Source organism: Pagrus major, chromosome 17 (assembly GCF_040436345.1).
Source record: "Pagrus major chromosome 17, Pma_NU_1.0".
In the NCBI taxonomy this organism is placed as follows: Eukaryota; Metazoa; Chordata; class Actinopteri; order Spariformes; family Sparidae; genus Pagrus; species Pagrus major.
This window is the reverse complement of record NC_133231.1, coordinates 6,449,590-6,462,492: the sequence shown is the minus strand read 5'-3', so window position 1 is coordinate 6,462,492 and position 12,903 is coordinate 6,449,590. Positions and strand designations below refer to the sequence as shown.

The 12,903-nt window shown below is 40.5% G+C and overlaps 1 protein-coding gene across 1 annotated transcript in view; it reads right to left on the bottom strand.

The window, feature by feature from the left end:
• The window catches only part of LOC141012037 (neuroendocrine convertase 1-like), a 146,425-nt gene that overhangs the window by 65,657 nt on the left and 67,865 nt on the right, over positions 1-12,903 (bottom strand). Inside the window, exons 6-8 of the mRNA XM_073485419.1 lie at positions 9,965-10,137; positions 8,882-9,103; positions 7,643-7,746 (exon numbers count right to left, since the gene is read on the bottom strand). Of these exons, the coding sequence (XP_073341520.1) occupies positions 7,643-7,746; positions 8,882-9,103; positions 9,965-10,137 (499 nt within the window). The remainder of the gene's footprint in view (positions 1-7,642; positions 7,747-8,881; positions 9,104-9,964; positions 10,138-12,903) is intronic.

The following is a 12,903-nucleotide window of genomic DNA, read 5'->3' as shown; positions in this document are numbered from 1 at the left end:
ATCCCAGGCAACACATCTTCTGCTTGGACACTTCGCATTTAGATCTTCTGCTGAGCCACATCGCAGCTTTAGTTGAAAGGCAGAAAAACTAACACACGTGGATATACATTTACAGAGAGGCACAGAAACACCCACATATACTGTAGAGACAGACACACAGAGCAGAAGTTAAAGCAGACATACACACACATATAAATGCATATACACATATTAACACCAGAAGGCCACCACCCACTGCATCATAACTGGAGAAAGAAAACTCATGTAGGTCCACAGGCATACAGAATTTCATACAAATACTCATACAGACACACAGAACAACAACTGCTTCACAACTGCTGCTCCACACACATAAAACTGTCCCCAACCAGTGGAGTGTCAGGGTCCAATGTTCCCTCCGTCTCTGTCCTCAGTTCGTCTCTATTAATCTCATAGTAGCGAGGCGTGGACTGGTAAGACGCTCCGCATCGCTCTGTAATCTTCTCTTAATGTGCTGCACTCTAAGCCTAAGTGAACCCATTTGGAGTGACTGTGAGCAGACTGAGATTCCTCCCATGTTATCTGAACAAGTGTTACTAATGGGTTTATCAATTAGGCCAAGTCCAATAACTGCATGCCTGCAATCTTCTTTAAATACACTCCACCGGCGTAGCCCTGATTTCTGTGGTTAATGAGTACACGTGTACACACACACACACACACACAACGTGGGTGTGTGTTTGTGATTTTAAGACCAGTTTGGATGTGTATGTCTGTAATTCTGTGTCTGTGCAAGTGTGTCTAAGCTTGTGTGTGCATACTGTATTTGTGTGTCTATGACTGATGCAGCACTATGTGCTCATAACACACAAATTATAGATTCCTGTGAGAGCAAATAGCGGACTTATATTGTTTGCAGGTGTTCTTATATAAATGCTGTAAACGCTGTGCATGTCTGTCTTTTTTTGTAAAATAGAGAATGTTCACTGCCTTTGAATATACTGTACTTTTTGTTTTTGTGTATTATGCACTCCGCCCCAATATAGGCAAAATAATTATACATTTTTTGTCATTTTATAGATGTCTATGGTCTCTGATATTTTTTAGCTTAGCTAATTCTTAGTCTAAATTAGTAAAATGTTCATAGTTTTCTTTTGTTTCATGAGATGACTGGTTTGAATCCTTTCAGTGAGGCACAGCAGAGTATGACAAGGCAGAAAACTGTTGAAAAAGAAACGTTGAATCCTACATTAACCAGGGACCAGATTAGCTAATGTAGAAAAGGCATGCTTAAAAATGCCAAACAGAGTTACTCAATGTGAATGTTAATATTAGTATATCGGTAAAATAGCATGTTGTATAGCTAAGCTATAGGTCATACATGCCAGTGAACTTCAATGCATTACAAATGAAAAACATTAGCGCAGGAGATGCCCTCACCAAGTGTGTGTGCTTGAGTTAAGACCAATTAGAGGCGAGTGGATTCACTTTTCCATGTACTCTCCCCACTGAGATCACCGGCTGATTACTCCTCAACTCCCCACAGAGAGCGCTCCATACATCATTTCTCTTATTCATTCAACGGACGCAGGCAGAAAGAGAACGCAGAAGAAGAGAATTTAATTAATTATTATTATTAAACATTTTGTGTTGGGCAGATTGGGCTGCATTGCATGACTTTTATACTGTTTAAAGTCCCAGATGAAATTGTCATATACTGTAGATGATTCAATATATAAGAATAAGAATTATATTATATAACAATAATCTTCGTGTTCTCTATGAGATCCATTTATTAACCACTGTTATTTAAAGGTCATCTGTCATATTTTCCATTAATCCATTAATAACCTGTATTAACAAAGACAAGTCATTTTACTTGGGTTAATGCAAATGGCCCACTATCACTCAACATGGAGTAAGCATGCAGCACTAGAGCCGGAGTGGATAACTTTGATCTCTCCCGTTACTACATCGCTGAATTGACCAACAGGTTAAAAGAGGTTGAAAGATTATTTATACATTTTATTGCTGCTCTGTGATAAAATGAAAGGACTGCCCAAAATAGTTCACCTGATGACAGCACAGGACGACTGGGGTTAAGGGGGAGACGATCCATCTTTTCAGGCAGACAAAAGACACTCAGTAGAAGCAGGATGGGATGGACAATAAAATGGACATCTGCAGGTGCACAAATGAGGTGGAATCACAGTAAAAACCAAATGTTCGGCTCCATCCGAGCAAATGGAAGGACGGATGAATGGATGGACGGGAGAAACAGAGATAAAGTGACAGAGAGGCTGACGCGGTGATAAAGTGAACAAACAAACAGTCGGAGACAGAAAGACTGACAAACGGGACGAGCGCAGAATTGATTTACTCTGATGGTTTGTTGGACAGGCGTCAAGACGGATGGATAGAGACAGATGGAGACAGACAGGCCAACACAGTGTCAGAAAGACAGATAGACCGTGACACCCTGACACTGTTGGGGCAGCAAAACACTGCAGGGTAACAAAGACAACAACACACTGTACGCCATTTTATATCAGCTATGTATGTTGCAATGACAACTATTCCCAGCAGAAAATCTTCACATCATACTGTATCAGAAATGACAAAGATGATTCGTATCCACGTCTGTGCAATTTCATAAACATTAAGTATCTTATCACAGTGTGATGAGATGCCGTGGAGCTCTAGTCACAGAGTTTGCATTTTTCCAATCTGCTCGCTTTTTTGACAAATTAAGAAAAGATGAAGCCAAAGATTGCAAGAAAACTTTGAGCATTTCTCATTAGACACAGAAAGGCTGCGATTCTGGAGAGTGTGGCTGCATGAAGAGAAAATGGAGGTGGAGATAATAAAGTGACTGACAGAGGGATTAAATCTGTAATCCAATAACCACATATAACAAGTAAATGTACAGTAAAAAGATTAGATGTATCAACAGAACTGCAGGTATGTACAAATACAGCCAGTCTTATAAAGCACAATTTTTAAAATGACATGTCAGTAGTCTAGTTGTGAGTTGGATTAATTAGACTCATTTGATTAGATCAGTATTAGATGTATTATCAAGACTATAAGTCTTAGGTTGAAGAAGCACTGAGCTGAATGCTAAAGTCAGAGAGCTAAAAGGCTCATGATTTCAATGCTAACATGCTGATGTTTAGTTGGTATAATGTTTGCCATGTTTGCATGTCAGCGTGCTAACATTTGCTGATAACCGCTGAACAAAGTACAGCTCAGTGAATGTTATTAGGTATCTGGTCCTAAATCAAATACATCAGATACATTACGTCTGGCCCCCTCAGACAGATACCCCTGCGACATGGTTTGCAACCGGCCAATCACAACTGTTTATCTAATATGGTGCAGGTTTAATGCGATGATTGAGAAGCGTCATCCGCACAGATTTAAAAAGTCACATGTCATAGGTTCCGCTGTTCTCATTGGTTGCAGGTCTATCCAATTGCATCCAGTCTGCAGGTCCATCCAGTCTGGGGATGTTTAGTGATTAATCCTTCATCGATTAATCACCATTAAGAATTTAACCGATGTCGTATATTCAGTGGCGATGCAGTTGAAGATGTTTGAAGAAAAGCTCCGCCGACACTGTCTTAGTTATATAACAAATTTATTACAATAAGTTCAGTATCGTATACAAGTAACACATTACTTGGAGAGTCTCCAGCCGAATAATGAAACTCTGCCGACAATATGCAAACAGCTCCTTATATACCGAGCTTGTTTTGGTCAAAAACTTAGTTATATCATAAGGTTCATATTAAGAGAGAGACAGAAGAACAGTAGAGGCATCTCTTGTAGGGTGCCTCACCATACTGTCCTTCACCTCTGACCCAGAGCCTCCATGCCTCTGCTGATCTAATTATGTCAGTATCCTGGTACCCCTAACTACATAACCTCCAAATCAGGAAGGCCCAAACAGCAATTAACATTCCAATATATTCTCCTACTATAAACCATTTGTATACGTATGCTGCATCTAACAGCAGACACCTCACCGACAATCAGAGATGGGCACAAATACATCAAAATGTGCCTTGCTACAAATAACAAATACATGCTTATCAAATATATCAAAATAAAATACAAAATAGTGGTACGAAAAAGTACATTTTATCAAAATCTGAGTAATTTATAGTTTAAAAAACAACATTCTATACAGCAAACTGATATTATTACACTGATGGCAATTTAGTAGCCTCAATATGGGTTGGGTTGAATAGTGACAGATGGGAGCTCCGCAGTTAAAATGACGTCATTATTTTGAGTAATTTAGTTCACCGTTCAAGTATCTTCAAGTTAACTTTATCTGTTCTTTAAACTTGGAAAAATGTCCAACACATTTCATATATCATTATTGATTAACTGATGATCGATTATAAAGGCAGCCGACTATAAATTAAAGACAGTTCTTAAAATTTGCATCTCACCAAACTCAGATCAAACTGTCAAACTAGGCAGTGTTTATCAAATATGAATCAAGATTATGTTACTGTATAGCTCACTTCCTGCCAACCTTCTGCCTCAAATGTTTTCGAAAACACATTTTAGTGTACTGCCTAACTGTTATTTGACAAAGTTGGTGACCGTGCTGCCAGTTTGTTTTTTTTTCTTCCGTATTTTGTTTGAGGACCGGCCCAACACTAACGCCAGGTCACACGTTTTGTTGCTTTGATGGTTGTAAGTCTACACAGTTGCACCAAGAGGCATTTTAGTCCCACCTGATGATATTTCCCCTTGGAAATCAAAGCTGAACGCATAGGTTCCAGAATTATACGCATTTGCAAATTAGTTCAAGAAGCCAGGCTAAAGTGTCAGGTGACCATCAAAGTAATAAGGATTCAGTGTCTGGGTAACTATGAGTAACTGGACCAAATTTTGTGCCAATTCATCTTTTAGTTTTTGTTGGTGCTGCTACAGGAAAAAATCAGGGGTCCTCAAAAGTCATTAGCATTCATTCTCCGGGTACCGTTGACATCTGTTCCAAATTTCATGGATGCTGAGATATTATAGCCTGGGCCAAAGTGGTGGAACGATCATGGCTAAAAGTCTGACATCAACATCAACACAAAGGAGTGATGAAGACAGTCTGGGTTGTCGATGAAACACTACAGTTTCAAACATGTTGCCTTGTGACCCCTTAAATGAAGCAATAATGTCCGTAGTGGGAAGGAGCTTTCCTTGCAAAGATAGATTTTTCAATCTTCTTTCATTTCTTTGTTTCCGAGGCCTGAGAAGATGTTCTTATCTCTTAAGTTAATCTTGGGAGCCCTTGGGATGTTTGGAGGTCGGGAAATACTGCTTTAACCTGATTTGGTCTGAGATCGTCTAAATGTTGTTCCGGAGAATTTGACACTGACAAAAGTACAATTCTGGAAACATTTCAGTGGGATGAAAATACAAAGACATATGTCTCTATAAACAACTGCTTAGATGCTCGTGGATCCTATATATGAGGCAGGTTGTTTCTGATGAATGGGGATCAGAGAGAAAAAACTCTGGGCCTGCATGTGTGAGAGAGAGAATGGCAGAATATATGAGTGTGTGATTGTGTGAAATGTGGGAAGAAAGAGTGAGCCACAGAATGAGCAAGTGTGAGAAACAGAGAAAGAGAGAGAGACCCAGAAAGATACACAGGCAGAGAGAGAGAGAACGCGGCTCCATAAAGACGTGAGCTGAATGCCGCTGATCTGAGCGAGAGAGGTGATATATAGTTTAGTCAGTAGCAGCGGGTCACGACAAAGCCTTTAACAGTAATGTCCTGGGAGTCGCCTCGCCCAGGGGACCCGCGCTCCATTTTACAGCCAAGCGACTGAGACTGAGGCGCTGTGGCATGACAGCTGGAGCAGTAAAGCCGGCCTCTAGTACCATCCATAACATGAAGGAGGCGTAGACGCCGCTGATACCACCACAAAACACCAGGCCCGAGGCCACACCGACAGCTGGCGAGTTAAGAGGGATGAAGAAAAAGGGGGCTTGGGAAATGGTAGGAAGAGGCAGACGAGACAAAGGAGGGAGAGAAGAAAAAGGAGCGAGGAGATATATTTGCAGATTCAGACAGAGGAGCAGTAGATGATCTACATCAAAGGAGGGACTAAAAAAACAAACAGGGAGAGGGAGAAACGGGGTGGAGAGACAAGGTACAGCCCAAAGGTGCACAGCGCAGAATTTTAATGTAGAAATTCTCTCAACAGTCTCTTTTAATGCTGAAATGATTTGTCAATTACTTGACTTGTCGAATGATATCTTACATATCTTAAATAATAATAGTAATTGAGCAATTGTTTCAGTTATTTATAAAGCAAAATTACAAAACACTGGCTCTCTTTTTAGGCTTTGGACTGTCGGTTTGACAAAAAAAATAATTGAAGACATCAGCTTGGGCTCTAAGAAACTCTGATGGGCATTTGTCATTATTTTTCTGACATTTTACTACAACAATTACAGCGTTTCCCACAGGATGATAATTTAGTTGTGGTGGCAGTTGGGGATGGTGCAGTGTGTGATGGTGTGGTGTGTGATGCCGTGTGATGCGTGACAATGTGGCGTTTGACAGTACCTGACCAGCAGTCATGGATATGGCCTTAATTGTTTCTGATTTGTCGAGAACTGTTCACTCCTTTAACTTAAACAAAATATATACATATAATGTACAAACATATTCTAAATAACCATTGTAGCAAGATGAGTAAAGTGAAACTACATTTCTAGTTAAACTTAACATTGTATAGCCGTGTACTGTCACACGATTCATATACCTAAGTAAAGCCAATGTACGGGAAACTCTGAATAAGTTGATAATCAAACAAACAATTCATTCGCTAAATTTTTTTACAGAAATCAATCTGCTGGATTGATTTACTGCACAGGTTTACCGCTTTACTGCACAAAACAGGAGGAGGGCGCTGTGATATTCTGAAGCTCTTACAGCGACAGTAGCGGCCCTGTTGGGCTGAGGTAATTAGGTGCAGTGGTGCTTGAGATATTTCAATCTGGACCAAAGTGCTGGACTGACTGACACTGGCACATAGACCAACATTAGCTTGCCTAAAGCCAGGCTGCTAGTGGGCCTAATAATCGTTAATTGGAGCTCTAGTCTTCTTGAACTGAACACTTTATGTTGTGTATTACCAAGTTAGATTTGTATTGATCTACAGCAGAAAGGGATACTACTTTACTGCACAAAACAGGAGGTGGTTACTGTGCTTCCAGAAAAAAACAAGGATGAAGATTTCCCTGCAACAGCACATATTGAAGGCAAGTGATGGGAAAGTTACTTCTGACAAAGTTGTGGTCTTCAGAGAAGACTATGTGTTCAGGGGAGTAATGGGTGGAAATAGCAAAAGCCCTTTTGTAAAAGAAAGCATTGGAAATGCGGTCTTAAGTATGACACAAAATGACACTGGCAATATCATTGGGAGAAAATGGAGCCAATCAATCATATCGACCAAGACAAGAAATCAAAGTAAACATCACGCAGCTGGGGACTGCAGTCCCTCAGACAGTAAGCATACACATTGCTGACGTGTTCCTGAGTAACACACTGAGTACCTACAAGTATCAACAAGGTATCACATTTATTTTTGTAGTGTTTCTGGAAGTATGAAATATGACTTGGCAGATAGGCACTCACTTTACTTCTAAGGCAAGAGCCAGGATCCCTGCAGCAATCGGAGCTGCGCTGGATGTTCCTGGAAATTGTGTGACGCAGCCATCATTAATGTTGGTCACCGTGACCTGGAGAGATAAAAAAATATGTGACCAGATACAACTACGGGCTGTCATTGTGGATGGCAATTAAATGTTCACATTTTTGCTTTTTTTTTCATGAGGCTAGGTCCGTCTTGTTGCATGGCTAATGCTGCTACTCCCACAGACTGGGGCGATTCTGGACTGATGTCGTAATATTGAGAAACTTGGTTGGATGCTGGTGACTGCCTTGTGAATGTGTGTTGTTATGGAATTCATTTGTTTGGCTAAGTTGTGTAACTTTGATTAGCAGCTAGCTTGCTCAGACCATAAAGCTAGGTGTTAAGGCTATTAAGCTATTATATGAGACTGTTCAGGTCCACAGATCCACCAACTTACCAAAGTTATTATAACTGAAATAATTTGCAAAAACCGCACCAATACTGTGCTGTTGAGCCTCCCTAGATCACCGCAGGGGGAATTACTTCACCACGACAGCACTAATGTAGATGTCATATCAGTACATGGAGTAAGGAGATGGATGCACTGTGAGCTGTTCTATACAACTACTCCTCTGAAACGGATTTCTGTGGGAGGTATTTGGAAAAGAATGCAGCTTTGCAGCAAACTGAGCCAGCAGAGTTCCCACACTGTAGCATCTACTGTATCAGTACCAGGTTTTTTTTTCTGTCACAAGCCACGTCAACACAGTTTTACAGTGATGATAATTAAAAAAACAACTTGTGTCGAGGCTGACCACCTCCTAATGTGAGGTGGAAAAGGGCAGGCCTCTCAGCAGACAGAGGTGATATCACACTGATAAAATTGGCTGTTCTGTTTCTGTAGCCTGGAGTTGGCGTTTCTTCTTGGCTTTACACTGCTACCTCCGCCATCAACACCTCTGCTTCTTCCTCTCCCTTTCTCAGCCACTACAGCCCCGCTTTACCTCCAATTAACACTCGTTTGCTTCTGTGTGTCTGCATGTGTGTGTGTGTGTGTGTGTGCCCAGCAGTCACCTAGGTCATTTGGCAGGCCTCTATAAATATCACACCAGTGGCTGCTCTTTAACAGGCTTCTCACAGCTCACAGGAGCCAAAGAGCAGGGCTGCTGGCACACGCACACACATATAGGACCTCATTAATGATAAACACTGTTGTTAGATGTGTTAGGTGGTACACGCACAGTAACCAGAGGTAGTGAGCTTCCCACGCTGGACCCTGTCAGAGTGACGGCCATCACACCGGGGCAGGGCTCGCCGTAGAAGGCGGGCTTCCCCATTTGAGAGACAGCGCCGATGGCAATGTTGTAGATGGAGTTAACATAACCGTCTGCACCGCAGTGGTCATGCTGCGGTCCACCATTACCTGCCGCCCACACTAAGATGCTGCCCTTCCCACCTCGGCCCTGACAACACAAACAGAGGGACGTCAGAGTGAAAGAACAGGTGAAAAGTGATTTCATAAAGAATGTTTCCATCTAGCGGTCAGCAGCGCATTTCAAATATCACACATCATACTGTATATATTTACACAGGGCTGAAACACAGGGTGAAAAAGGATTCTGCTGTGGAGGCACAGCTATTTCATATTTCTATCAATTCACACTAAACTAAATGTGAACTAATAAGGAGAGATTTAAAGGCCGAAACTAAATATATAATTACATATAAGATAATATAATTAATTTATTACTGGATAATTATTAATTTATTTTATATATGTATTCATATATTTAGTTTCGGCTCTTAAAACCCTCCATAAACTGAGGCTACAGAGCACATACTGCAATGGTCCATAAAAATTCAAACAAAAAGTCAGGGCTCAGATACACTTAAAACATGTAGATAGATCCTGTTTAATATATTATATGAATAGATTATGTTATTTGTTTATGATTAAGTGTAAAGCAGGAGTCCCTTTTTTTAAAGCACCACTCATTATTTGGAATTAATTAACACAATGGGACTCTATCTTGAAATATCCAAACAAGTAATGCAATTGGAAATAACACCTATAGACTGGTGGAAAGATAACTTAATATGAGACACAGATGTATAGCCAAGTTTTGACCAATTTTCAATATTTCTAAATCCCCCTCTAATATTGAACACTTGGTTTAGGCTGTCATTGCGTAAATACATTTAAATCCATCCATATAATCCTAACACTCGACATTCTGTCCTTCCAATCTCAGCTCCACTGTCAGTGTGGATGTCTGCTATCCCTCTGACAGACAACAGCGTGAACTCGGAGATGAAAACCGTGCCTTGTGAGTTCCTAGCCGAAAGGCCTGCTCTGTCAGAGTTTTCGGGCCGTCCATCGCAGATCCGTTGTCCGGCGGGCCCCAACTGCAGACGTAGATGTCGATGAAGTGGATATTGAAGGTCAGAGCTGTGGCCTCCATGGCATCAGTGACATAGTTGCCCAGCAAGCGGATACCTGGACGGATTGAAAAGGTCAGAGAGAGTTCGGAGGAAGGCTTGTGGGAAAAAATGAAACAAAAACTGACACTTGTAAACATATACTAGGAAAAAAAAACATTTTGCCTGCAGGCGCTGCTTAAAAACAGACACAAGGATTCTGTTTATCATGTTGTTGTAAGAGATAACTGTATATCCTGTCTACAAAAAGTGAAGTAACAGGGTGATGACAATACTTGGCCTATAGTAGTATAGAATCTGCTCCTGGTGACTTTCTCTGTTTCTTGTGTGTCATTGGTGCCCATTTATTGTGCGTCTGCTTCTTTGCTTCATCTCTGTTTTGTGTCTCTGTTGTGTGTCTGTCTGTATCTGTATCTGCTCTTGCTATATTCTTACTTTACGCCATTTGTTCTGTTGCTGGTTGTTATTATGATAAAAATGTCAGAGGTTAACTCAAACTCAGTGACAAACTTAGAATACGAAATGATAAATAAGCCTAATTTCTTGCTTGAGAAGCCTAAACATCTAATAAAGTGACTATATGATGAAAGCAACCTTGCAGATGGTCACTGCATTGTTTTCATATAGCCCTATAATACATTGCATTGGCAATATTGCTTGCAATCCTTGCAATATGACTGCAGCCTAGGTTGCCATGCAATGTTATATTTTGACATCGGTGAATGACAGAACAGCCACAGTGAGAAAAAGCTGAGCTCAGTCATTTCTCCTTTTCACCTCCAGGGAGCCCAGAGGGCGTCACTCTAACTTAGTTCTACACTATCAAAATCGAGAATGGCAGCCAAAACAACATCCCAATATGCAGTAGGCACATACTGAATGGTTGGAGCGGGTTACTTCACATAAGGTAACATTTTGTTAGTCCAATGCTGAAGATTTAAAACAAAAAGAGGCAGCGGTTCAGGCTGCAGTAGCTTTCCCTAGGAGGCAAACCCACTTGTCCCCCTGGTGTGTGTGTGTGTGTGTGTGTGTGATGGCAATGTTCACTTGACTCAACTTAAGAAAGTTTTTAATCTGTTATTTCTTTACAGAAGCCAAAATAATATGTTAAAACAAAGCTCAGAAGAGCTGCGGGGAACTACAGAGTAGGGTGATTATTCTCTGGGGATTTGTCACTATGAGTGACACCTTTAACATAAAATTAGTCATGTGATCCATAATTAATATAAAAAAATGTTGGCTAATTCGCTGCTAATGGTAGTGCACAGCAGACCCCTGGCAAACATTAATATAAGTAAAATTAAGTAACATTAACATCTTACAATACATTTTAAACTGCCTATTTGCACACAACAAGGCATGTTTACCAATGTTCTATTCTGCACCTCCCATATAATGCTCTCCTCCCCAACACATATTCTTTCACTTTACACTATAAATATATCCATGTCTGTGTAATGTCCAGTTCATTTTTTCCTCTCACTAAAGAGAATCTGTGGAATTGAAGAGGCTTTTCAGATTTACTGTCCACTGAGGGACATTTTCAGATGAGTTTGTCGGCTGATTAAATATTTATCTCTTCTACTAATTGTCTTACATAATGTGCTTGCAAATCATCAAAATGTATTTCAAATGAAAAGGCAAAAAATCTTGTGTGACAAACATCATCAGGCTTACTTGGTCTTTCTTTCTATTGATTTATCACATTCACTGTGTGTACCCTTTCAAAACAACATCAAATCTAACAGGACTACATCAATTCACGCAGATTTTCATGTAAATTTCCCAGACAGAAGCGCACGGAGAGGTAAAGCTCAGTCAATCCTCTTTGTCAGACAGTGAGCACAGGTCTCAACAGCGCCCAGGAGTTCGACATGCATCTTTCATTTAGGTCTTGCCCCTTCATCTTCTGTGCGCCAGACTCTGTTTATGAGTCAGGGTAAAATAGACTCGGCAAGGTGAAATTAAGGCTAACTGTGGAAAGAGATTCCTGGTCTTGCCTCATGTACTGTTTTCCTCTCTTTCTGTCAGTTCTGCAGGAGGCTCTCATCAGCCTCTGACAAATGAGCCAGGGGCGAGGGTTAAAGCTCACAGAGCAAAGTTCAAATGTCAGAGTTCAACGGAGGGATTTCTCTGTTCATACTCCATGTTTCATGCTGATGACACCTCTGTATGAAATTGGTTTTGAAGCGTTCAAATCTGAGGGCTGTGGAAAATCTTCTTACTCAAACATCATGTACTCCTCATTAACTTGTGGTTTAGTGTATCCTATAAAAATCTTTGATTCCAAAACAGAAAAATGGGCTATCTTCTGTAGTCGGTTCATTTATCCCTCGCCTATGTTACAACCAACACTAAAAGAAGCCATTACTGAAGCACCCACTAAAAAATGAGCTCTTAAATAGGGTCAGCACGGCTCAATAGCAGCCAGTCACCGTGTACACTGTTGCATTCACACAAACCCAATGCCATACAGCACACACACATGAAATGCGCAATATCTGCATGTGAGTATTTACAAATGACATACTCTTTCACCCTTTTTATATATTTTATATATTTCTCTGATCAAGCCAAAACTCCATCTTAAAGGCTTTCAAACAGATTACATGTCTTCCATGAAACCTCTTAGTTTCAAGTACAGTTAATGAGTCCATTTTCAGCTGTAGTCTGGCACCAGACATAAAACTAAGACTAAATAACGCTCTAGCAGACTGGGAGACTACAGTCAAAATAAAACAACAAATATTTTCTATAATTTTCTGCCAAATTTTAGAAGGCTTATGCTTACAACCAACAAGCCATACAATTTTAATTTCCATCC